Source organism: Coniophora puteana (genome assembly GCF_000271625.1).
Source record: "Coniophora puteana RWD-64-598 SS2 unplaced genomic scaffold CONPUscaffold_7, whole genome shotgun sequence".
NCBI lineage: Eukaryota > Fungi > Basidiomycota > Agaricomycetes > Boletales > Coniophoraceae > Coniophora > Coniophora puteana.
Genome location: NW_006913059.1, coordinates 410,936 through 434,733, shown reverse-complemented (window position 1 = coordinate 434,733; position 23,798 = coordinate 410,936). Strand labels below are relative to the sequence as shown.

At 51.5% G+C, this 23,798-nt stretch overlaps 9 protein-coding genes across 9 annotated transcripts; 6 read left to right on the top strand and 3 right to left on the bottom strand.

Moving 5' to 3' along the window:
• Nucleotides 1-738: 738 nt before the first annotated feature.
• CONPUDRAFT_144425 (uncharacterized protein) lies at nucleotides 739-3,559 on the top strand (the record flags this gene model as incomplete). Its single annotated transcript, XM_007771064.1, has 12 exons — nucleotides 739-1,128; nucleotides 1,188-1,293; nucleotides 1,354-1,409; nucleotides 1,471-1,548; nucleotides 1,569-1,659; nucleotides 1,878-1,916; nucleotides 1,970-2,049; nucleotides 2,100-2,177; nucleotides 2,231-2,697; nucleotides 2,770-2,938; nucleotides 2,991-3,091; nucleotides 3,166-3,559. The coding sequence occupies exons 1-12, from the start codon at nucleotides 979-981 to the stop codon at nucleotides 3,557-3,559; spliced, it is 1,809 nt and encodes a 602-aa protein (XP_007769254.1). The 5' UTR covers nucleotides 739-978.
• Nucleotides 3,560-4,307: 748 nt separating this feature from the next.
• CONPUDRAFT_57614 (uncharacterized protein) lies at nucleotides 4,308-7,097 on the top strand (the record flags this gene model as incomplete). The annotated part of the gene is made up of 17 exons (XM_007770869.1): nucleotides 4,308-4,558; nucleotides 4,616-4,670; nucleotides 4,720-4,768; nucleotides 4,821-4,870; nucleotides 4,926-4,975; nucleotides 5,028-5,063; nucleotides 5,114-5,217; nucleotides 5,275-5,302; nucleotides 5,363-5,462; nucleotides 5,513-5,559; nucleotides 5,608-5,633; nucleotides 5,693-5,755; nucleotides 5,807-5,887; nucleotides 6,003-6,088; nucleotides 6,140-6,276; nucleotides 6,325-6,763; nucleotides 6,834-7,097. The coding sequence occupies 17 exons, from the start codon at nucleotides 4,308-4,310 to the stop codon at nucleotides 7,095-7,097; spliced, it is 1,866 nt and encodes a 621-aa protein (XP_007769059.1).
• A 1,495-nt stretch (nucleotides 7,098-8,592) lies between these two features.
• Nucleotides 8,593-9,916, top strand: CONPUDRAFT_105225 (uncharacterized protein). Its single transcript, XM_007771063.1, has 3 exons — nucleotides 8,593-9,507; nucleotides 9,565-9,689; nucleotides 9,739-9,916. The coding sequence occupies exons 1-3, from the start codon at nucleotides 8,655-8,657 to the stop codon at nucleotides 9,748-9,750; spliced, it is 990 nt and encodes a 329-aa protein (XP_007769253.1). The 5' UTR covers nucleotides 8,593-8,654; the 3' UTR covers nucleotides 9,751-9,916.
• Nucleotides 9,917-10,963: 1,047 nt separating this feature from the next.
• Nucleotides 10,964-11,635, top strand: CONPUDRAFT_73428 (uncharacterized protein; the record flags this gene model as incomplete). The annotated part of the gene is made up of 3 exons (XM_007770902.1): nucleotides 10,964-11,152; nucleotides 11,216-11,230; nucleotides 11,495-11,635. 3 exons carry the CDS (start codon nucleotides 10,964-10,966, stop codon nucleotides 11,633-11,635), a joined length of 345 nt encoding a protein of 114 aa, XP_007769092.1.
• A 372-nt stretch (nucleotides 11,636-12,007) lies between these two features.
• CONPUDRAFT_24091 (uncharacterized protein) lies at nucleotides 12,008-12,400 on the bottom strand (the record flags this gene model as incomplete). Its single annotated transcript, XM_007770765.1, has 1 exon — nucleotides 12,008-12,400. A coding segment is annotated over one exon (393 nt), but the record flags the coding sequence as incomplete, so codon positions are not given.
• A 2,225-nt stretch (nucleotides 12,401-14,625) lies between these two features.
• CONPUDRAFT_124979 (uncharacterized protein) lies at nucleotides 14,626-15,541 on the bottom strand (the record flags this gene model as incomplete). Its single annotated transcript, XM_007771062.1, has 2 exons — nucleotides 15,491-15,541; nucleotides 14,626-15,440 (listed from the first exon to the last, which is right to left on the bottom strand). A coding segment is annotated over exon 2 (603 nt), but the record flags the coding sequence as incomplete, so codon positions are not given.
• A 1,017-nt stretch (nucleotides 15,542-16,558) lies between these two features.
• Nucleotides 16,559-17,815, top strand: CONPUDRAFT_154303 (uncharacterized protein; the record flags this gene model as incomplete). The annotated part of the gene is made up of 6 exons (XM_007771061.1): nucleotides 16,559-16,570; nucleotides 16,628-16,823; nucleotides 16,892-17,197; nucleotides 17,261-17,329; nucleotides 17,396-17,609; nucleotides 17,674-17,815. 6 exons carry the CDS (start codon nucleotides 16,559-16,561, stop codon nucleotides 17,813-17,815), a joined length of 939 nt encoding a protein of 312 aa, XP_007769251.1.
• A 729-nt stretch (nucleotides 17,816-18,544) lies between these two features.
• Nucleotides 18,545-19,638, top strand: CONPUDRAFT_165834 (uncharacterized protein; the record flags this gene model as incomplete). Its single annotated transcript, XM_007771060.1, has 4 exons — nucleotides 18,545-18,660; nucleotides 18,756-18,927; nucleotides 18,997-19,105; nucleotides 19,185-19,638. 4 exons carry the CDS (start codon nucleotides 18,545-18,547, stop codon nucleotides 19,391-19,393), a joined length of 606 nt encoding a protein of 201 aa, XP_007769250.1. The 3' UTR covers nucleotides 19,394-19,638.
• A 131-nt stretch (nucleotides 19,639-19,769) lies between these two features.
• Nucleotides 19,770-23,635, bottom strand: CONPUDRAFT_124975 (glycoside hydrolase family 29 protein; the record flags this gene model as incomplete). The annotated part of the gene is made up of 17 exons (XM_007771059.1): nucleotides 23,619-23,635; nucleotides 23,121-23,549; nucleotides 22,860-23,056; nucleotides 22,673-22,799; nucleotides 22,560-22,616; nucleotides 22,456-22,510; nucleotides 21,812-22,400; nucleotides 21,731-21,756; nucleotides 21,639-21,672; nucleotides 21,547-21,578; nucleotides 21,422-21,491; nucleotides 21,252-21,362; nucleotides 21,034-21,194; nucleotides 20,793-20,973; nucleotides 20,648-20,744; nucleotides 20,402-20,597; nucleotides 19,770-20,343 (listed from the first exon to the last, which is right to left on the bottom strand). The coding sequence occupies exons 4-17, from the start codon at nucleotides 22,698-22,700 to the stop codon at nucleotides 19,770-19,772; spliced, it is 2,211 nt and encodes a 736-aa protein (XP_007769249.1). The 5' UTR covers nucleotides 22,701-22,799; nucleotides 22,860-23,056; nucleotides 23,121-23,549; nucleotides 23,619-23,635.
• Between the last annotated feature and the right edge of the window lie 163 nt (nucleotides 23,636-23,798).

The following is a 23,798-nucleotide window of genomic DNA, read 5'->3' as shown; positions in this document are numbered from 1 at the left end:
ATTTGATAAGTTTTAGCGCATATCCTTGTCTTGTTCATCTCCGGGACATTCTTGTCTACAGTATCTGGCAGGCGTGAGCATATCACACGGGCGTATCAACAGACTGAGCACCTCAGCAAGGCTTGGATTAACACTCCTTGGTAGACCGCTACTCCTGGCTGAGTTTCTTCGGTCCGGTGCCTGAGCCTGAAAGCCACCGAAACCGAGTGTAACATGATACATCGTCAAGGGATCGCTGGTGATCATGTCATGTCATCACATGTAGAGTGTTTGGACGAAAATTTGAAGGAACAGGGTTCGGGAGATCTGACTTTCGAGTGGTGAATGTGAGTGCAGACCCTCGGTCCAGCCCTTATATCGAGGGTACGAGTACTTGTTGAACACCGACTGAACATAGCTAAGCGCAAAAGTACTTGTTCCCACGGGAAACCGTGACATCTCCGCAGGTGTTTCTACCAGCGTTTGCTCACCTGAAACATACACAGGCAGGTGTGCGATTCAAGGATCGCTTTATGGACCAACCCTGTATCATTTTCCGAGCTCGTGTTCTGATCACCGGCCTCCGTGGATAAGCTGTGAGTTACTGTACATCACACCCAGTTGTGGCATCTGAAGTCCAACCCTGCCTTAAACTTGATGAACTGACGTCCAAGGTGTTTGATCTAGTACACGCTCAGCTCCAGGATATACGGAACTGGGCCAATAATATCGCATACGGCTACTGGAATGTGATACATTGCCCTAGATTCCTGGCTACATTCTTGACGATGCTGTAGATCACCCATATGATCATCAAGCACTGTCAAACGCTGACATGGACACGGTCATAAATCCCCCTTGCATTCCCGAGCCATAAGTATAGAAGAGCTATTCCTTGATCGGGATTGCTTTTGTTTTTGGTTGCTGTAGGGTATATATGACATCGCAGCTTCAGCGCGTGAAGTTGCCAAACTTGTCCTGTATCCTCAAAGGTATAACATGCCTGGACACCTGAAGTTCGTAGATCCAGCTTCGCCATTCTCGTCATCGTTTTCGTCGCCATACTCGTCTCCCTACTCTCCTCGATTCCACCATTCGATCCATGACATACCTACTCCTGGAGAAATTTCGGCTCGACCAAAGCGTTATGTGCGTGCGCAGTCTTCGAGTCATCAATTTTAAGCCCATTCCTCATCTACCCTCTGAAGGAGCCTTGGACGATTAACTTGTGGGTAGTCGGGGGTGTAACTATCGTGATGTTTGCCATGGCCATCACAATAGAGATCCTGCTATATCTTTCGAACAGAAACAACGGTAAGCAAAACAATCGATTCATATATAAGTGTTTTTGAACAAGCTTTTTCTTGGTAATAGGGTTCAACGTGCTGAAAGCCGATCCGATTAAGTTTGCGGATACACAGGTGCTTGCAGTGAGATAAGCATGACCAAACGACTACCATATCTACTCTAATGTTTGGTCTTCTTCTCTAGTCATTTTTTGCAATGTTGTTGGTAGCCCTGCTCTCGTTTTACTGGAATGCGGCAGATTCGATGGTAAGGTGGTATCAGGTATGATTTTCACCTTACAGGATGTGCTAGGACGCACTGACTCCAAAGTAGCCCTATGTTATGTTATCCGAAGGAAGTGCGTCAGCCTCCAACAGCGTACTGTTGGACTATGTAAGCTCGTTTCTTTGCTCTTAACTTCAGTATAACAAACGCGATTTCTTTAGGTTACACTCAGGTTAAACCTTTCTTGGCAAGTATCATGCTCCCACTAATGCTTCCTTGCTGCAGTCGAATGATGGTTTTCTGGGCCTCGATCAAAAAAAGACACTGGCTTATCTGCATATCTACCGCCCTGAGCTTTATCATTGTCTTTCTACAGCCGCTCACAGGTTCCGTGTTTGTAATCAGACAGGTTCCTCATAGTGTCTGTGAGTATAAACAGAAGCTTTCTAATGTTCGCTAACATTTGTCACGGTTTTAGCAATTAACGCGACGAGCGTCTCCAAGGTAGGACTGTTGTGGGACCTACCACAGCTGTGGGCTTATATTGCGTCGGCTGGGGTAAGTAATCGAGCAATGTGACGTCAACTGTGTCTCACGTGTCCTTACAGTACACAAATGCCGCCCTGTACAACGACCTCGCGGATCCCCCATTTGTTTACGGAAGTTGGACGGCAGCAGAGTTTTCGGTGGGTTTCTGTCAAAACCATCTCAATTTTATAATTAGATGCCGTATATGTAGTGGTCTGCCTGGGAAGTGCTCAACGCGACGCTGACTGTGAACACAACCGGCGTCGAGACATCTGTTAACTGCATGGCTGCGACAAATACCACCCTCAGTTCTCCATCGTCGGATGCGTTGTCTACCTTGACTGCATCATTGGACGGATGCTCTCGCCCGACTGAAGTCACCTTCAACAGCTCGGAAGCTTCAAGCCAGTACGGCACCGTCAATGCCTCAGCTTGTCTCCCACCGGGAGATGACATGCCCATGAACTTTCAACCTGTCATGTTCTGGTGGTATTATCTATATCAGTCCAACGACGCGCTCACGGCTGCCGTGTTTTGTCGTCCTACGATGGAGTTCTACAATATTCAAGCCGTACAAAATTTGAACAATGGCTCTCTTCAATCAGTTCAAGTACTGAGTCCGTATTCTGGCTCAGATAATGTGACTGGGGCGCCGCTGTATGGAAGACCCTGGAACGGGTATGTTTGTTCTATCGAGATAACTTTACCCCTCATCCGTAAAATGGGTAACACTGATATTTCTGTTTACAGGGTGGTATTTAATCCGAGCGATGACGCCGTTGTGAATGCCCGTGCGACGTCCATCGGATCTGAGATCCCAGAGACTGTATTTCGGTATGGGATGCAGCTAAGCGGTGGTGTTGTGGCGCTCTTCCAGGGTGCAAGTGGTGGCTTTGTCAATGTGACAAGCAATATATATGTATGTCCTCCACAACAAACTGCATATAAACAAACTTCTGATACCGCTGCAGACTCAGCACCTTGCATTGGCATCGAAATCGACGTACTTTCTCAGAGAACCGTCCTCTGTTCCCGGGGAACTTACTTCATTCGTGTCTCGACTCTTTCTGGAGTAAGCCAGCGTGATTCTCCGGAATTAAACTATCCTCTGATGGCTAATTGGTCAACCTTTGTTACTCCGCTTAGCTCTTTCGCTTCTCATGCACTCGCTGTTTTCCTCTTAGTTATTGGCTCGATTGGTTTGGTGCTGCACTGGATGCACGCACGCGCTCGAAGTAAACTCCACCTTACAGCATCGCCGGGGTCGATCGGCGCAGCCGCTGCACTGGTTTGTCGCTCAGGATTCGGCGAATTACTCCTCCCATACGATGACGAAAAGAGGATGGAGGAGAAACTCACTGGACTGCAGTTTGGCATCGATGGTCGGACGGGCGCAATTGTGGCTGTTGAGGCTAATAGTATGACTCCAGAGCATCAACGCGAAAATGAGGCCATTGGGGTTGACAAGCCTATCGCACAACGCGACGAAGAGATGGCCAACGAAATTCGACATCGACGTTGGACAAGTCATCCGGCGTAGCGCAAAAGCCGGCATGATTGAGATGTTAAAGCAGCCCGAGAAGACATTCACGATATGATATGCTGAGAATTTCATGAGGGAGTATAGGCATGCCCAATTACTTGGTAAATAGACATTGTTTATCGATGGACAGGACTCTTGAAGGTTTTGCGACATAGTATAAAAGTAGCCCAAAGCAGTAAGGTTCTGTAACGAGGAACATAGTCAGAAGGGTTTTCCTCCCCGGAACCGTTCGAGTTTGCCGAGATCGTGTCGGAAGAAGGGGACGCGTTCAATTGAGGTTTCTCACAACCTAGTCTCCCTTAGGCAGCCGTTTATAGTAAAAAGGAAGATATTGCTCTCGCACAGCGTGAACCGTGGGAAGAAAGATGAAGCGCTGCAAACATACGCGTCTCTGTTGTTCCATCTGGGCGATGACCAGCGCCCCCAATCTCATACGCTCCTTCGTTGACCTTGCCTCTTGATTAACTGGCGCTATCCACTTCCACGTCCGAAGTTGAGGTGAAAGCCAATGTACCACGCGGAAGTGTCGCGATAGGCCGAGATAGTGCAAGATAACGCGTCCGTCGTCGGCGCGTCCGAGTTGCGTCCGAGCAGCAAAAGGAGAAACAAGGTCCGATCAAAGTCTTCTTTGATTCCTTAGAATTTTCAACGATACATGTGCTGATGCTTGTACCTTAATTCTAGGAATATGTAAAGACGCGCTACTTGACTTGCCTTTCCCTCAAGCCACCACCACCAATACCCCATGCTCGCCTTCCGCACTGGCGTTCTCGCCTTCGCGGTTTCGGCACTTGCCTGCGGCGACGCTCATCACAAGAGAGGCCAAGACCACGCGCACGGTCACGTCCACAGCGTTAAGCGCGAGTACCCCCAGTTTCCCTTAACTCCTCCGTATCGGCCTCTAGTATGGGGCGACTTCAACGTCATCCATACAACCGACACGCACGGATGGCTTTTGGGGCACCAGAAGGCGACTTGGCCTGAGCCAGACTACAGGTGCGTACCTTCAAGCGTTCACCAGATAGGCTCCCCGCTCAAATCTTTGTCGTACAGCGGTGACCTTGGCGATTTCGCCAGCTTCGTTACACACATGAAGCAGATCGCTATTGTACGTCTTATCAAGCTGTATATCGGACTGAGCCCCAACGCCTATGTAGGAGAAAGATGTGGACCTCCTTGTGGTCGATACCGGTGATCTGCACGATGGTACGTCTGCTTGGAGCCTCATACTCGAAACCTTCTAACGTACCTCCGAAAGGCACTGGTCTGTCTGATGGGTTCCCTGCTGGTGGCGTCGATGGGCATGAGGTGAGCTCATCTGTATCAACATCTGGGTTCATCCACCAAACATCTTCCTGTACAGACGAACAAGTTCTTGGCGCAGTTACCGTTTGACCTCATGACAGTCGGAAAGTAAGCCACGTCTCAGCTGTTGGCTAACGTTGGCTTATGCACTCTCTTCAAGCCACGAGCTGTATGAGTATGCGGATGCGTATGACACGTACGAAAATCTAGTTATCTAAGAAATTTCCCCTTACTTACGCTACCCAGGTACAAGAATCTGGTTCCTCACTTCAACGGGCGTTACCTAGCCTCGAACGTGAATATCACTGTTCTCGATTTGGATGGGAAGAATGTCAGCGTACCCATGGGAGGTACTTTAACATAACTTATCTATGTTTCCGCATACGTCTCACGCGGCTTGCTCTCAGATCGATTTGCGAAGTTTAGCACCATGAAGTAAGCCTAGCCGTCCACGCTTCCGGGTCTGTGGCCAATGATCGCTCAACTTTGCCCCAGAGGCCGTAAAGTCACGTCGCTCGGTGTCATCTTTGACTTCACCGGTAACGCCCTGAATACCACCGTTCAATTTGCCTCGGACATGGTGAAAGAGCAATGGGTATGGCTATCTTCCGCTGTATACGCGCTGGCGCTCATACTAGTCCACAGTTTGCTGAAGCCATCGCTGATGAACCTGACCTTTTCCTTCTGGTTGGGTAAGCTCTCGCTTATCCACTTGGTTTTACGTGCTAAAGATGGTATAGGCACATGCCTGTCTCCGATGACTATTGTAAGCGATTCAGAGCTCCAGTTGTGGTGTTCTTCGTTTACCCATTGGCGAACTACCAGGGCCAGACGTGTTCAACGTTATCCGTGCTGTACACCCGCATACTCCTATTCTGATCTTTGGAGGTAAGTTCAAGTTGCGCATGGTTTCGGGATAAGGTATGAACATATCCTTAGGTCACTCTCATATCCGGGACTGTCAGCAGTACGATGGTAGGTCTATGGCGTTGGAAAGTGGCCGCTACATGGAGACTGTTGGTACGTTTGCTCGTAGTCTATGGGCGCATATACTCATCGATACTCATTAGGCTGGATGAGTGAGTGCCAGCCGAAACTTGATGAACGTGCGCGTATGACTCAATGTATCTTCCAGGCGCAAACCTTACCAATGCGAAGGACAACTCGAACGACATTGCCTTCGATCGGCGCTACTTGGACCAAAATCGGGTCACCTATGAGGTTAGGATATGTGCTTTCTTGACATAGACCTGTATGCTAACTTGTCAACAGTACCATACTGGTAGGGGAAACTTCACATTTGACACCTTGGGTGGACGTTTCATCACATCGGGTCTGCATGAGTTGGAGAAGAAATACGATCTCGACTATCTATATGGCACTGCGCCTCAGGATTACTTCCTCACTGGGTGAGCGTGCTTTAGTGTTCATCCTTCTCGATGCTAACGCCTAGCAAGGGCGTCTTACCCGTCGAATAACTCACTTCTATCTCTCTTCATTGCCGAAGCTGCTCCCGTTGCTCTAGCCATCAACAACAGTCGCTCGTCCATCCCGAACATCATGATCACGAACTCGGGCTCGCAGCGTTTTGACCTGTTCAAGGGCCCGTTCTCGAAGAACGACCAGCTCGTTACGTCGCCGTTCGAGGATGCGTTCTTGTACATCCCCGACCTCAAGTTCAGTGTCGCGAACAAGGTTCTCCCAGCGCTCAACAAAGCGGGTGCGGCCGAACGTAGGCGGAAGCGCGATGTTTTCGAGCGTGATTTGTGGAGGAATGATGATGAGGAGATTCGCGCTATATTCAACGCATGGGTGCGGGAGATGAACGAGCGGGCGGGTATGGAAAAGCGCGGGAATGAGGCGGGAAACTTGACGCTCGGATATGTCACCAAGGATGTGAGTTTTTGACACGCTCTTTTCTGAATTGTTATGAGGAACGCTCATCCTTACTTTTCGTCTTGTGTAGTCATGTCCTGGCGCTGGCGACGACACGATGCACATCTCAATCCCGTCCTACGACATTCCCGACTTTATCGGCAGCAATGCGCCAAATGTCACCGACGACACGCCCATCGACCTCGTCTTTGTCGACTTCATCGAGGAGCAGCTGCTTGGGATCCTCAACGGTCTTCAGTCGGAAAAGAAGTACGCGGATAGCGACGTCAAGCCTTACAGCGATGTCGTTTCGAATCAAATTTTGGGCCTTTACGCGCAGCAGAAGTGGAATTAGGGTTAGAAGATGTTGGCCAGGTTGTAATGGACTTTGTTTTACACACAGGTGTTTTAAGAGAACGCGTTCCGTAGTAGTATAATTCGTTGACCGACAAGGTCTACCCATTCTCCCCGCGTAGATGTATGGCCTCTGGCGGCCCGCTACATAGCCGGATGGCGTGTGACTGCTTACTAAGATGATGCTTCTAGTGGAGCGCGCGGCGCACCCATTACGCCGGAGGGGTTGCGGAGCTGAATTCATTTCTGAAGTGGACGAGCATCCTATCCTGCTTGCACCCAAGACCACCTTTCACCGTCAGCGACCTCTACGCAAGAGTACGCGTTAATAGAGACGAAGCTCGGTAGGTCATATCTCAAATGGGACTATCACGCTCGTTTCCGAACATGTTCTAGTACCCAGGGATTTGCCGGGGGGGTCTTCATGACTCTAGCGTAACCTGGCAGATGCGCATATGCCGCTGATGCCGCAGGTGGGGTCGGCCACTGCCCACTTGGCTTCAGCTTTTGCTGCAACATTTGCCTCGCTGATAAGGACCCCACAGTCCCGCTCTTCAATGTCTTACAGAATGCAGGTAAGAACCCGCGATCATTGCAGGGAATAATGCATGATTTGCGGGCAAGAAAAGGGTCTGGCGTGACAGTTGCTCAGTGCTGCGCTCAACCCCCCCGTCTTGCAGCATTCCTCGCGTCTAATTCGGCGTCACCCCCCACCTATTCCAGGAATCAAACCTCGTCACGCATTAAGTTACGTTCTTTATTATTATCTTTTATGTTTGATTTTACAGCCCGCGTCGGCATGTCGTACGTAGACTCAGATATATGCTCACCCCGTCTCTCTTTTGATAGTAGCCCAGACGCGCGAGGATGATAGTCGAATTCCTATTTTTCGTATTGCGCTCCTCCGATGGATGTTCGCCGCCCGGGTCAGTTTGCTCGAGCTTCTGCGCAAAGCTGACCAGTGTAATCCACGTCGGGTATAGCCGATAAAGCACTGTGCAGCAGTTTTCTCCTGCACAGCTGCTTACTCCAAGGTTCTTCGTCTATGACTAGGACTTGTGACGAAGACTCGCCAGCGGGATCAAGCGAGCGCATTACTGAGTTTTTGATTAATAACTGCGCAGCCTCTCCTTCACGAGAGGCTCCGTCTCGATCCTCCTCGTAGGTATATGCAGCAGCGTCGACTAGCAACGAAGCTCACAGAAAACTCTAAGAGATTCTGGGCCTTGTCAGCCTCAGCTGCCTAACTGTAAAGGGAATAACCATCATATCCGCTTCTCGATGGCGACGAGGTTCTGTTTTAATCTGCGCCCTTAAAATTATATGCTAGACCTACTCCGTCGTTGCAGCATCCTCCCAGTCATACAGACTCGTTACCTCTCGCTCCGCGTTGTCCCGCTTCGGTCTCACGAGTTCTTAGTCGCACACGCGATCATTTTCATCCTGTTCCACCATGTCCAACCACTCAGAAGCCACCGATTGGGGCTCTGTTTTCGAGTTCATCACAGAGCCCACGAGTCACGAGCAGACCGACCTTCCTGAACTGCCTATCGTCAGCATGCAGAACGCAAATGTAACAGCACAACAGCTTCCAACGCCTCCGCCGAGCACTCTCCTCCCTTCCCCATTACCCCTCCCGAACAAGTCGCAAGCACAAGACCCTCCTCTCAACACTGCGCCGCGAGGAAATGAGCCTACGGTGGAGGACAGCGGGATGGTTTCCGTCTCAACAACCTTCTTTCCCGGCTCCCAGACGCATTTGACTCACCCGGACCTCATTATCATTTCATCCGATTCCATCTTCTTCTACGTTGAGTCAATCATGTTGCTCAGCGCATCCTCCAATGCGTTTGGCGCTCTTTTCGCTCTACCCGCAAAACACCCGGGTAGCGATGCCGGTCCCATTGTAGTAGCCCAAGAACATTCCGCCATCCTCGACGTCATCCTTCACACCATTTACAATATGTCATGCTCTCATCATAACCCCTCGTTTGATTCGCTATCAGCCGCGGTGATGGCCTTCCCCAAGTACGGCTTGTCTACCACCAGGTACATTGTTCCTTCGACCCCATTATACACCCTTCTTCTTTCCCATGCACCCCTGCGTCCGCTCCAACTGTACGCTCTGGCGGCACAGTACGACCTCCATGATCTGGCTGTTCCTACCTCATCCCACCTTCTCTCCTTCTCTCTTCCATCTCTCACCGACGACATGGCAGACCGGATTGGCTCGCGATACCTTAGGCGCCTGTTCTTCCTGCACCTCGGACGCACCGACGCATTGAAGCGCATCCTCCTGCAACCCCCGCATCCGCACGCGCCCTCACCAACGTGTAGCTTTGAAGATCAAAACCGAGTGTCGCGGGCGTGGGCGCTTGCGTCTGCATACCTCGCTTGGGATGCGAGGCCAGGTAAGCATCAGAACGTCCTCCGCAGCGTATATTCAGCTCAAATTTACTTGTACTTAGATCTATCGACGGCTGCGTTGCAGGCGGCTCTGGGACCGCTGGGCGAGAAGGTGCGATGCAGCCTGTGTCGTGAGGGGCTCCAGGAGCGGCTAAAGAACGTCATTACGGAGTGGATTATCGTTAAAGTGAGTCGACGACCTTTTGCATCGATGTTATACCTAAGGACATCTGCAGAGGACGATTTGAACGCCTTCGCCACTGATACCAAACCCCCTCCTGTGGATTATTCTGGACTCCTGATACACGACGACACGGAATGATCAGTTCACGCCATTTTATTTTCGATATGTTTTGATTTATTTATTTCGCACCAACTACTATACCACCGACTCACCTTCTGTTCCAACACAACACACGCCTTTTATATATATCTGTATTTTTCGATACCATGCTGATTACCATCGGTTCCCGACTTGCTGCGCAAGTCAAGCGCTTTCCTGACCTTTTCTGTCTAATCATAGCACCGATCCTGTACCACATGTGCTCATACATGTCACTATCCAAACCATGTTCGTTACTTATTTGTCGTGCGTATTAGCGTTGACATCAACTTGACGTTGTCTCCAGTTGGGAACGCAGAACATGCAGAGCACTTGCAGAGCACACGTGATGTTATGGAAAGTTCCGGGCCGCTTCTCAGATCCTTTTACGCCAGCTTTATGCCGCGAGTACGGTCAATGTCAACATCCCCAACATAAGCATATGAAGGCTTTCTTGGAATAGCAACCTGCATTCTTGATTTCTTTCTCAAAAACAAGCGAGATACTGTGTCAAGAAATCCTATTACCTACGCAAGTACTCTGCGAATGTACGCGCGACTGCCGACTTGCCGGAATCGGACTCCCCCGACAGCCAGAGGATACCTGAGCACGGTTGATCGACCGCTACTCGAGCGGAGAGCACGGAGAAGGTCAACCCGGGTATTCTCAATGAGATTTTCAAGGCAGGTGGCGAAGGGCTCGCAATTCGTCCTTCAAGTGCTAGCTGATGTTGATACTGCTCACAAGCACCTCGCGAAGAGCGTGAGCGACTTCATTTTCCCGAGTAAGACAGCTATATGGAGCTGGAGTTTCAACTATTAGCCGTTTTACATATTCTAGCAGTTAACTAGGAGAACACCGACAAAGTTCGACTACCGATTTGAGATTTTAGATCTGACCCTCAAGCGTCACCGCAAGCTAGCGTGCTGAAGTGCCTCGCGAGCGTTCTCGTTCCTGATCTCGGATTTGACTTGCTCCACGCGTTTGATTGCATTCTGCAATAAGCTTGTCACGCACGACTGTGTTTCGATGCTCCACCGTTGCGGGTCCTACTCATCAATGAGGACAGTATTAAAGGTAGTAGCAGGTAAATTCAGACTCGCCTGAAATTTTCCAGCCATGGGTATTAGCCAAAATTTATGAAACCGGACGAGAGCGACGTCCGACCTGCTCTCCCTCGCTATCCTAAAGAAAGTGTCACACCCATCTTCCAAAAAGTCGGAGATAAGGCCTCGAAGATCGTCACTCTCCTGACAGTGGCAGATATGGTGGGGGGAGTAATCGAATGCATATTCATACACGCGGATGGCGGATTGGTCGCTAAGAAAGTGTGTCCATTCTCCGACGTCCCTTTCATCTTGCAATCTCTGGCAACACCGAGCAATGTTCAGATGTGGGTCGGAAACGTGAGCTTGAAAGTGCTCGATAGTCGTGGGCGTCTGCAGAAAGTCCCGAATAGAAGTGTGAAAGGGTCGGACAGGATCATGCAAGTTGGCTGAAACGGACACGAGAGCTGAGAAAGGAAGAAGGTATGGCTGTAAATGATCCCTGAAAAGCTGATCCAGCTGGGACAGCAACAACGGGTACCTGAGATGGACGATGACGTAGAGATAGTATAGGCCCTTTTTATGAGTGTGTTCGTCGATATCATTGATGATGGACTCGTACAGATCATGGACGTCCCCCCATATCCGTTGCACCTTGCCGCGCAACATACCGCACACCAGAGAGAGGCGGCGGTGAGGCTCGGATTGGTCGACCTGTCGAATTATGGTGGCAGCGAAAATGAATCGGCCGGCAGACCGTCCTGATAGCATCTGAAGGTCCGCTTCAGATGGCCACGGTCCTGAACGGAATAATGATGCACTGCAGGAAACGCGCATTTGTTGGAAGGATTGTCGCAAGTATTCGGTGACGTCATCCGATGATTCGCCGAGATGCTTGATTTGAAGGATGTTGTCAAAGCCAGGGTTACGCATCCCCGCATCAATCTCGGGCTATGGCCTACTAGAGATGATGATTTTGCGAATAGGGAGCCTGGAATCTCGGATGATGCGAACGAGATGAGCGATGAAGGGCTCGATGAGAGCCACACCCTTCGATGTACCTTCGTCAAGGGCGTCCAAGACGATGGTCATGCTCTTGCCTGCCCATCTATCTGGGAGGTTGAACCACTCCAAGGCTTGAATGACGAGCTTCTCGAGCTGATCGCGATGGGATTTGGTGGGATAAATAAGGGAGGGGTCATCGGAGATGGCTTTCGTGATGATGGCTCGGGCTCTATCATGTTTAAGCCCCAACTGATAAGCAATCGTAAGGAATACGAGGTCGAATGTGCTGCGCTGAGGAGTGTTTCTGGAGAAGAAGAACGTGCCGGCAAGGAGGCCCTTCTCGCGGAGCTCATCTGCAAACGTGTGTGATACCGTCGACTTCCCTGACCCGGAGTCCCCTATGATCCATATAACATTCGGAGACTCTGATTGAACTGTTGTTCGAAGGGATTGGAGGAAGTCTGTTCTAGTGCCTGGAAGACACCTGGAGTGGGGCTCACGCTCGGCGGAGTCGTAGATGGCCCCTTGAGCGCATGCCTGCGCAAGTTGCTCCCAAGCGCTCATATCTGGATATTTATGTGAGCTAAATTTGGCCTCGGGGACGAGGACGTACTCGTCTGAAACTTGGTGGTGGTATATGGTCACGGAGAGGTTGACAATCGATAAGATCCTTCCCCGACAACATGTGCGCCTCGTGGATGGCTCGTCGGGTACAGGGCCCGAGCACCTAAGCGCTTAGGCCAAGGAGTTAGTGGCGCCTAGGTGGGCGCCTACTCAAGAAATGAAAACGGCGAAGCCATGTCTTTGGTGTGTCGAAACGTTTGATGGCGTTTTGGCGACAAGTGTGGCATAGCCCTACCCCTTTTGTTGATTTGAGAGGTGATTGAATCAGTAATCATGGTCAGCACTTTGAATTCGTTGAGTGCAGTCTTGTGTGGCCGCGTCCCGGAACGTTCAGCTTCAAACTCCGACCCGGGTGCACTGCGGTGCGTGCGCTCCGTTTTTGTGATCTCCCCGTCAACTGGGGCCCGGGCCGCGTTTACTGGGTCACAGGGATTTACGTTCTTGCACACCCCTACACCCCGTTCTCCGGTTAGCCAACCCGTCGACGGTGGTTCAATTTCTCGAATGGGTGTCATGTATATCTATTCGTACGTTCGATCATGTTCAAGTTCATGAATAAACATGCACCCTGCGCTTCGTTCCGGGGAAAGCCATATTTGAACCAAGATTTGAACACACTTCCCCTTCGAATATCCAAGTCATGTAAGGCTTTGAAAGCTGTCTGGCCCATATACACAGAGACAGAACACATATTAGGCAAGAAAAAACCATGATGACCCGTGCAAGCTCGGCGGCGGCTGGGCAGGAAATGAGTGCAGAATCGTATCAACATTAGAAATACTGGATGCTACAAATACAAATGGCCGGAGTGGAGCTCAGGTGCATGCCTGGCAAAAATTTGACTTATTTAATGCGACGGGTAGCTGCAATGCGGCCCTTTAGTATAGTATTGATTATTACTTGCATTGCCACTGCCGCCCAACCTGCCGCCCAACCTGTTGCTTTACCGCGCTTCCTATCCCAGGACCCGACTTTCCTCTCACGTGCCTTTTCTTTCCTCACATCACCATAGTTGAAACGTAGTATTGGTCCCGAAGGCCCATCTTCCCAAATTTCTATACCGCTCGCAAAATCGATCTTCGCTTGTAAAATCATTGCTGGTATATGCGAGAATGCATTATTCTTTGGTGACCATGCTTTGACCTATCCAATATCAGTCTACAACATATTGTTACGGTGAGATGGTAAAATTACCTCATTCCAAAAAGCTATTATCTGCAACCAGGTCTTGATGTAAGGTATCAAGCAAGGTTTTTTTTTCGACAGAATGTTGAGCGCTGGATTATAACTGTCCCGAAAATATTCCATGAGAAGATCTTGGAGCTCATCATCCGCTGGACAGTGAGCAGCGTGACAGAGGCAGTGGGAACAGGCATAGAAGAATGCATCTGAACACTGGTACTCATCAAGTTCTCCTTCACCGAATGTCCGCTGTGACACTTCGTGTACAATTTGAAAGCAATTTCGAGCCAAATCTAGGTGCGGTGGGGGACTGCCAATTTGAAACCGTAAATATCGATAATTTTTTTGTAGAAAATCTTGGATAGATGAGTGAAAGGGTTGAACGTGGTCAGAACACCCTGACCGAGGCACAGAAATGAGGGCTGAGAAGGGAAGCAAATATGGCTGTACACGTTGTCCAAGAAGCCGATCCAGGTTATCTAATGAGAGTGGCTCGTAGAGTTGGCAGATGAGAGAAAGATAGTACAGCCCCTTTTTACGAAAGGGCTCCTCTATGTCGTTGATGATAGATTCGTACAGATTATGAACATCTCCCCAGACGTGTGTCACATTGCCGCGTAGCATATCGCAGATTAAATGAAGGCGACGATGAGGCTTCTCTTGATCGATCTGTCTAATTATAGTTGCTGCAAAAATAAAACGGCCGTCGGACCGCTCTGACAGCATGGTGAGATATTGCTCGGAAGGCCATGGTGCAGAGCAAAATGACGAGAGACCGCGGGAGATGTATATCCGCTGGAAAGCGTGTTGCAAGTATTGGGTCACGTCATCGCGCGATCCTCCAAGCGGCTCAACCTTGACGATGTCAGCAAGATCTGCGGTACGCATCACTGCCTCGATCTCGGGCAACGGCCTGCTAGAAATGATGATATTACGGATAGGGAGGTTGTGGTTCCGTGTGAGACGGGCGAGTAAGGTGACGAAGGGCTCGACATGAGATGTACCATTTGTTGTGGCACCTTCTTCCAGAGCGTCAATGACGATGGACATGTTCTTGTTAGCCCATTGAAGCTTCAGGCTATTCAGAGCTCGCACGACGAGCCTCTCGAGCTGGTCCACATGAGACTTGGCGGGATCGAGAAGGGAGGGATCAACGGAGATGGCAGTGGCGATGATGTCACGAGTAACATGATGTTGTAGCCCTAGCTGATAAGCTAGGGTGAGGAAGACGAGGTCGAATGTGTTCCTTCGAGGGTTGTTTCGCGCAAAGAAAAACGTGCCTGCAAGCAAGCCCTCCTGACTGAGCTCATCTGCGAAGGTGTGTGCTACCGTCGACTTCCCCGACCCAGAATCACCAACTACCCATACGATGTTCCGCGTCCCCGACTCCACGATTGCACACAGTGATTCAAGGAAGTCTTTGCGAGTCCCCGGGAGACACTTTGAATGCGGTTGACGTTCTTGCGAGTCGTAGATGGCCCCGTGAGCGCATGTTTGTGCGAGCTTCTCCCAAGCAGCTTGCTTGGTCAATGCATGGTCACTATTCATTGTAGTCGAGGGAAAGTGAGGATGGAGGGGATAGGGTGTATTGGTCAGAGTTTGCTGTGGTCTGAAGCTGTACTGGTAGACAAGGTCGTGCACGCCTGGAGGCTGGGCACATGGCCCGGGGGGACCGGAGGTAGTACAGAACGGGCGTTTCAAAGTGCTTCAGGCGCTTCAGAGGGAGTGACCACTACCTTCCTTGATCCGAAAAATCTGTCTAAAGAAAAAGTTCAGCTCAAGTTGTGTAGTAATTTACGTTGTACGTTCGTTAGCTAGAGATAGCATACGTGGCTTTCTGATATATGCTAGGGAATATGAGGGTAAGGGTGACGCGCTGAAGCCCCGACACTGCAGACAAACGGCGATTTTACCCGGGATGAAACTGAGAGAAAGAGGCGGCGAGATGAAAGCCTTTTCCTCCGAGGTTTGGAAACCCCTTTTGCACAGGAAAGGTATCCTTTTAGTCGACATTTGCGTCAATTTTGCGCTGGTAAAATGGGCGGGTTACCAAATTTGGACTCAACGTTCCCGATTTGGACGTGTTTCTATCTAATCTCAGCACAGAAATGCAAACTCCGAGGCAGAATTTTTACTTTTCAGTAGCTTTGCGCACAGCAAAAGATGGGTGAAAAAGGCTTTCATCTGTCTGCCTTGTTAAATCACAAAAATCACAAAAATCGCAGCTTGTCTGCAGTGTGAATTCCTTGAGTGCAGTCTTGTGTGACCACGTTCCGGAACGTTCAGCTTCAAACTCCGACCCGAGTAGTTGGGTGCAGTGCGGTGCGCGCGCTCCGTTTTTGTGATCTCCCCATCAACTGCGCCGGGCCGCCACTACTGGGCCGCGAGAGCTGACTTGCTCAGATCCAACCTTTTTCCATGTTCCCAAGCTCTACTTGCAAGCGCGCAGTCTCAAAATGACATGCAAAAAGGCGGGGACGAGCCTTTGAGCGTTCATTGAGTGTCCAAGGTGCGCATATGCGTCTGATGGTTGGCCTTGGCATTCTCTAATTCATGACGCGCCAGCATGGTGGGCAGGGTAACGCTGAGGCAATGTCGGTCGGAGAAGCGAACTGCGAACAGCTTTAGGTCCCTGGTCCGTGACGAAGCCCTCGACCCACGTGCAGAAGCGCCGTGATGCACGATGCAAGTACTTATAGTCTCCGTGATATCTTCCTGGGTCGTGCTGCGCTTTTGATCCCACCGAGCACATATCTTCATACGACTATCGCCAACGCCTAACCGCCATCCATGACCACGTCGACAACAGACCACAGCGGAGAGCGGAGGACGATCGTGCTCGAGCATGGGGACGAGCACGTCCTGATCGCGAAGCCTATGACATACGAGGTCTGACTCTGTTTCTTTCTGACGGGCGCGTGGGTGCTGAGCTCGGTTTATCAGTAGAACCTCGAATACTGGACGCGTCAGCTCTTTTCGCTATCCGAGCAGGACCTGTCGTTCTACGCCACAGACGTCGATGTGTGCCCGGGCACGAAGGTGACGGTGCATCGCAACGCGTACGACATCATCGGGGGCGCGCTGGGGGTGTTGCATGTCGAGGCTAGTAAGGCGGGGAAGCCAGCGGTGGTGGTGATCGAAGGTACGTTTAAGTTGCTTGTTTTTCCTTCTTCTGGTAAGCTCGCGGCTGACGTGGCGGAACGTTATAAGATATCTCGGACGACGAACCACGCTCGGCGAAGACCAGCAGTCAATCTGAAGTCGCTTCATTACCCAGCTCTCCGGCAGCACCTACGCAGGCCGCCCAGCGAGCTCACCGACGGTCGGCAATGCTAGGAGACGACCTTGAGCAAGTCGGGGGCGGAGGACCTTCGAATGTTCTCGAGGCAGTGCGGAGCCCTGGGCCGCAGCAGATCACATTCTCCGCCGAGACTCGGAACCCCCAGAACCAGAGATACTCAGTGCATCCGACGATGTACCTCGAAGAGCCTCCAACAGCGGCTGCTGAACAGTGGTGTGAGTGCCAATTTTACCCTGGTGCCCGGGTATGACAGGAAGACTGACTGCCGGGCGACCCAGTACCTCCACGGCCTACGTCTGCTGCGTCCATGCGAGGTGACCAGCAAAGTTATCGACAGTCGCTACTGGGTAAGTGATCCTTGTTGCGTGTGCCTACCAACTACATCCGTTCGGGATTAATGACGAGAACTTCAGCTACATCGACGCCATCGTCCCGGGGTCGCTATGATGCACAAGCAGGAGGTCGAGGAGGCGGGGGGAGCAGCGAGGGATCGGACGACGACAAGGTCGAAGTGATCATCTCGCACAGGCCGACGAGGCAAAGTGCCAAGTTCAAAGCGAGACCACATATGAAGGTTGCGCGGGTCACGTACGGGGTGTGCAAGGCGTTTGGGTTGGACTATCAGACGTGAGTTCCCTGCTCATCTTCTGATTCCTTCTCTCATTTCTGAGACTGACATTTCGCATCTCAGTGCACGTCTACATCTAATAGTCAGATCAGACACAAAGTCGGAAGACTACACGCTCGAGTGCGATCAGGACGACTCGATGGCGAACATCGGCTTACAGGATGGCATGGTATTTTTGATATCTGTGGATGGGGATCCGATCTAACCTTTTTTACTCCAATGCATACCTTAGTCACCATGAACATAAATACCTAGCTCGTGGATTATCTCCGCGCTTATCCGTATCATCTGTTTATTTTATCAAGAGATATGCCATTTTTGGATATGTCAGGATTTGACAAACACACACATACACAGGCGCAGCCGGGTTCGGGCGCCGACACCTTGGCCCCGGTTTTCTCGTGAATCCCGACCCAGTCCCAAATCATCGAGCTCTTGGCTCGTCATTGTTCGACCAAAAGGTGGATCGCGTATTGCGCTCCCATACATTGTCTTTCATCTTCCTCTGATGTCAGTGGTGGACCATCCAAGTGCTACCATCTGTACCCCTCGCAACGTCTGAGCCATTTCCATTCAGGCTGAACCACATCCCTCTGCCAACATGCAAGAAGGCAGACGAAAGGACTCGAGAGACTCCGCAGCGTGCTTTTTTGAGCACACGTCGCAGCCTAAATTTATGGCATAATGGCTTGACGGACTGATTGGCGGTCGGCAGCCGCCCGAAATAAGGTGGTGTTCGCACGATGCTCCGGTCCTGCACGCAATAAACAGGTGTCCACATACACCCATAAGTTGCATAATACGTCCGATTCCGGTAGATATCTACCATCGGGCTGGGCGCTTTGCAGGATACTGTTGAAATCTTCCGTCTCTTCCCTCCTGCTGCGACACCCACTCCCTTTGAAACCGCCACAATCTTTTGCATCCAACCATCATGCTGTCCTTTCGCCCGACGCTCCTTACCAAGACGCCGCAGGAGCATCTGAGGGACCAGTGGCAGGCTCAGGCGAACGAGGGATGTTCAAAGGCGGCGACGAAAGTGCCCGAGGGGTATGTGCCACTGCTCATCAGCCATTCAACCTCGCTATACAGTCCATCCCGTTTTGCATGCAACGCTAATACCCAATACCCTGGTTCGTTTTCAGACACATCCGCGTAAAGCTGTACATCGACTTCGACAACGAGACGGCAAAGCTTGACGAAGACTTCGCGGGAATGAGCGGCGCGACGCTCATCGACGACTTCAAACCCGAGCCAGATGGGGGCGGGCTCAACCTCGCGCGCGTGATGCGTAAATGGGGGATGGCGTCGTGTATGGTGTGTGGCTACGTCTTTCGCCCCGCTGGACGCGTGATGGACCCGGGCTGATGGTTGGTACGCGCACAGGCCATCGACCCCCGACGAGACGTCCCCTTTCAAAGCCGATACGAGAACCACCTGTCGTCGTTAGCGATAGCGACGCTCTTGGACACCGAGGGCATGCTCCGCGTGTTTGGTACGTCAGCCCTCTTTCCCTTTGCTCGCCGTCTTAAATCCCATACTTACAACCCCTCGATCGTGTGTCATCTCCACAGAGCCAGTCGTGCCTCCAGAGATCCTCCGGGCGCGCCAGCGGCGTATGCAGGTCGTGCGGCGTCTTGACCCCGTCGTGCGCGTCTGGCGCTCCTGCGACAAGCGCGACGTCGCGAACGCCCTGTGCTTCGTGTACCTCGTGTATACGGGCAGAATATGGAACTACGTCGACATGGTGCTGAACCTGGGCATGCGGCTATCCGAAGGCTGAAATCTGCGTGGTGGGCTGGGCTGGGCTGCCCGCGCGCGCGAATGTGGCAGTTTGGGGTCGTTGGTTTCTCGCTTGCATGGGGACACTGAAAGTGCTGAACGGGCGGAAGCGTAGAGGTTGTTACTGTATGGTTGATTTATTGGCTCGTAATCACTTTCGCATACGCATATCATAGTCTGTACGCACCATCTGCATTTGCGCATTTTTGTATTCTATGTACATAACCTATCATACACACGTTTTCCCCTCACTCGCGTTTCGCATGGCGTCGAACGATCGAATTCAAGCCCTGAGCTTTGTAGCAAGGTACGCTGGGTTGCAAGATGTACCGACGACTCTCCTAATACCATATCCATAGCTTACCCTACCCACTGGACTATAATGTAGACGACGTCGGATATGCAGTTTGCGGCGCTCCCGAGTATCCGAGAGTTTCTGAGTATCCAACGGACACCGTTTGTGGAAGAGTCGTATAACTATTAAGCATCGAGATTGGGAGAGACGCCAAGTGTGCGTTTGCAGAAGGCGCAGAGCTTGCATACGCATACTCAACTTGGAATGCCCATGCATAATCCACTGCGTCCACCTCATCCTCGTTTAGCTCGATGCTCATCACACCATTGTCGTCGACACTCCATTTCAACGCCGTCCCGTTCCCTCCTGGCCCAAGAAGCCTCACAGTATCTCCCTCAAGCACAGGGAGGACGACGCCCGGCCCCGCGTCGACGGTAAGATTCGCCCCAGTCGGCTTGGTAAAAGCGACGATGCAGAACGTCGTCGGAGTCGTGAGGAAGCGGAACGTCCCATCGGGCGACTGCTGCGCCTGGTACCAGTACTGCGTGTCATACACGCAGTCGCCCGCGTAGGAGAGCCACCTGCCCGCGTCGAGCAGGTTGTCAGCCATGGCGGGGATGATGACGCCTTCGGCTGTCGGGCCAACGTCCAGGAGGCTAGAGTGCGTTAGTATGGTGGAGAAGACGGGGTGAGGTGGGGATTGTGTGAGCTTACTAGTTCCCATTCTTGCTGACGACGTCGACGAGCGTTTGGATGATCGTCGTGCCGTTCTTATATTCGTCTGGCGTCGTCTGGTTGTTAATACCGTAGCTGAACGGATCCATGCCCTCGTTCGTCTCCCAGCTCCGAGTCTGGATGGAGCCAAAGACGGCGTATTCGGGAGTTGAGAAGTCGGGAACATTGCCGCAACCTACACAGCAAGGTCAGCAGGAGCGTAGACAGAGCTGAAGATAAGCGTACGATCATTCATAGTGACCTGGTACCCGTTCTCCCAGGCATGATTGTAGAACTGGGCAGCGAAGTCGATCGTCATGTTCGGACCACCAATATCACACCACTGAACAAGGTATCAGCGACCGCAAACACGCGGGAAAGATTCGCAGACCATAATCTCCGTATCATAGTCCAGGGCGAGAGACAGCATCTGCGGGTACTGGATATCTTCAAGGAAGTCGCTGACGTTCAGGAGACCAGTGTACGGCTCGATCTCGGACCAGTTGTACGCATTGTGAGCGAGCCCTCCGGGCCACTCGCCAAACCCATATTTGGCGTAGTAGGGGTTGAACCTTCCAAACAAATGAATACTTGAGGGCCTTGAAACCTGATAGATGGAGACTGCGACGTACCATTCGGGCATGGAGAAGTACGTTCCACGGTGTAAATCGGGATAATCGGACTTCGCAGTATCCATCAGTTCCTTGAGAAAGTCGTGGTACGGGTTCAGGTAGACGCTAGAGCGATGGGACGTGTTCTGTGTGTCAAATAGTGCGTATCCATCGTGGTGTTTCTGTCCCGGCAGGATGATGTTACAAGTTAAACAGTCAATGAGGTGACTTGAACCTACCGTTACTTGTACAAAGTACTTTGCGCCCGCGTTCGTGAAGAGGTCCAACCATGCGCTAGCGTTGAACAGCGTCGCTGTGAAGTTGGCGATAAAGTCATCGTACACGACGTCCTGAGGAACATCAACGCAATTTAGACGACATGTAGGTTTAGACTGGGAATCATGCGTACGGGACCATAAACCTCCTTGTGGTGTACCCAAGTTGGACTGTCCGAGTTGTTTGGGTTGTGGAGGTACCAGCTGCGAAGGTGGTCGTATCATGGGCTGGAGTGTGTTGTACGCTGCGTTTACTTACTCATACCACTCAGCGTAGGAGCTTGGAGGTCCCTACGATGACATGATGCCACGATAAGCATAACGCATATGAAGAGAATGGGTATGGCATACATAAGCAGGGACACTGTATACACCCCAGTGAGTGCTGGAACGGACAGCGCCTATCAGCCCTAGTCGCATCGAGATATGCAACGAGCACGTACAAAATCCCAAACTTTGCTTGCCTCCACTAAAAAAAGACTGTGAGCATGTGACGAGGATCAAAAGATATTCCGTGTCCATACCCAAGTTGGAGTCTCGTGTGTGCTCAGAACGCTAGCATCCGCCGTCCAGCTCGATCTTAACGGCACGATTGGCCACCCTTCGGACGTTCCGGCGACATCCCCAGCGGCGTTCTTGATAGTGACGGTGGCATTGCCAGTCCCACCGTTGTTGGCCACCAGAACATCGGTGATAACTTGGTCCGAAGGAACAAGACGATAGAACACGCCCGGCGTGACCGTCTCCACACCATCGCCCGAGACCTCGATCGTATACTGTTCGTTGACTGTCGCGTTGACCACGTTCGCGTAGCTCGCTGGGAGGAGATTGACGAGCGTGACGGCCACGGCCTGCGCGCTCTGACTTCCGACCGTCTCCCACCGTGTGCTAAACTGAGCGCTTTGGACGGATAACGCCGGGCCGGAGACCGCCGGCGGGACGATGGAAGGGGTGATCGAGAGGGCGAAGATATGCATCCGGGATGTGCTGTCTGTTGTGACTGGGAGCGTGATGCTCTGCAGCGGGACATTGGAAGGGACGGAGATGGAGCTCTGGAATAGGGAAGTGACGTTCCAGTTGACGAGGGAGGTATAGTTTGTGTGGTGATAGGCACTGCAGTGACAGAGTCACTTCATATCCTCATCAAGAGTGAAGAAGGGAGACTTACGTTCTGATGGTACCCCAGTTCATGGAGGGAAACTGGAACCAGTTCATACCCGTGACTAGACTGGTATTGGTAACCCTTCACACCAAAGATAACGCAAGACTCACATTGAAGGATATCAGACGAGCCACCTTTGTAGTTAAGCGTAAAGTTGGTGCCAAACGCTATCGTATGGAAAGGATGTCAGCTACGTTGGTGATGAAGGGAAAAGCGTACGCACTGCTCGAACCATCGCCAGCATAGACCATGTGTAGCTCGTTGACGTAGCCAGCGTCGTCCAGCTGCACCGTTTGTCCGTTGGCAATAACGTTGTCATTGCCTGTGCCCCACGTGGAGGGCAAAGCATACTAAGCATACCCGATTCAATGATCAAAGTTTCGACGTTCTATCAGAATGAAGCTGCTCACCTCCACACTATCGTAGAGCCATGTCCCCGAAGGAAGAAGGCTAGAAACAAAGGTCCCACCAAGCCCGTCAAAGTCACCAGTCGTCCCGTCAGCAGAAGCTGCCTGATTGTCGAAAACGCTCGATAGATCGAGTTGAGCAGAGGGAAACACGGGGAGCGATTGAGCTCTCCCAAGCCCCAAGAGCGTGTGTAATAATGCTGCGAGCGCGAGATGCTTCATGGCCGATAGCACACAATCGCGCAAAGCAGCACTAATGCACACCTTATACTCTTTTGCCCGCCTTCCCTGCCTTCTCCGCCTCGATTGATCGGTCTGTCACAACTTGTCTTTGGAAAACGCTCGTACCCCCGCTGACCATCGTGAGCGTCCTCGTGAATGGGTCCCGCGTGCTGCAAAGAAGCAGGTACTTCCACCTGACACTGTATTCAAGGGAATATGGTCACCCAGTCACCGTGCTATCCGCCCTGTCGTGGCCGTTCAGCGCTAAGTATAGCGGGATTTTGGGAAGCAACGGCCCGGGATCACTGCACGATAGGAGGATGCTAGAAACATGGGCTCAGAATGAGACAATGTCGTGGAAGCACCAGGGACCGCCTAAGCATACGCGCGTGGGACGCGCAACAAGAAGGGCCAGCGCACTGGCAATTGGAAGAGCTGTGCGGCGACAATATTTAGCCCGACCACGAATAGCTACAAGGATGAGCGCAGTTTTCTCGGAAATTAGCTGAGTTTGTCATGCATGAAAGACCGAAAACATACAGTTAACACTGGAGAGCCTCGAAACAGCATGATGTGCAAGAGGCAAACTGATCAAGAGGTTAGGGGCTGTGCTTGGAATAAACGAGACACGGCGTTTGGACTCCGACCGGGTGATTCCGTAGCCCCGCAGCGTAACAGCTAGCACTTCAACTTGTCAACTCTTTCGGTTCACGCTAGGAT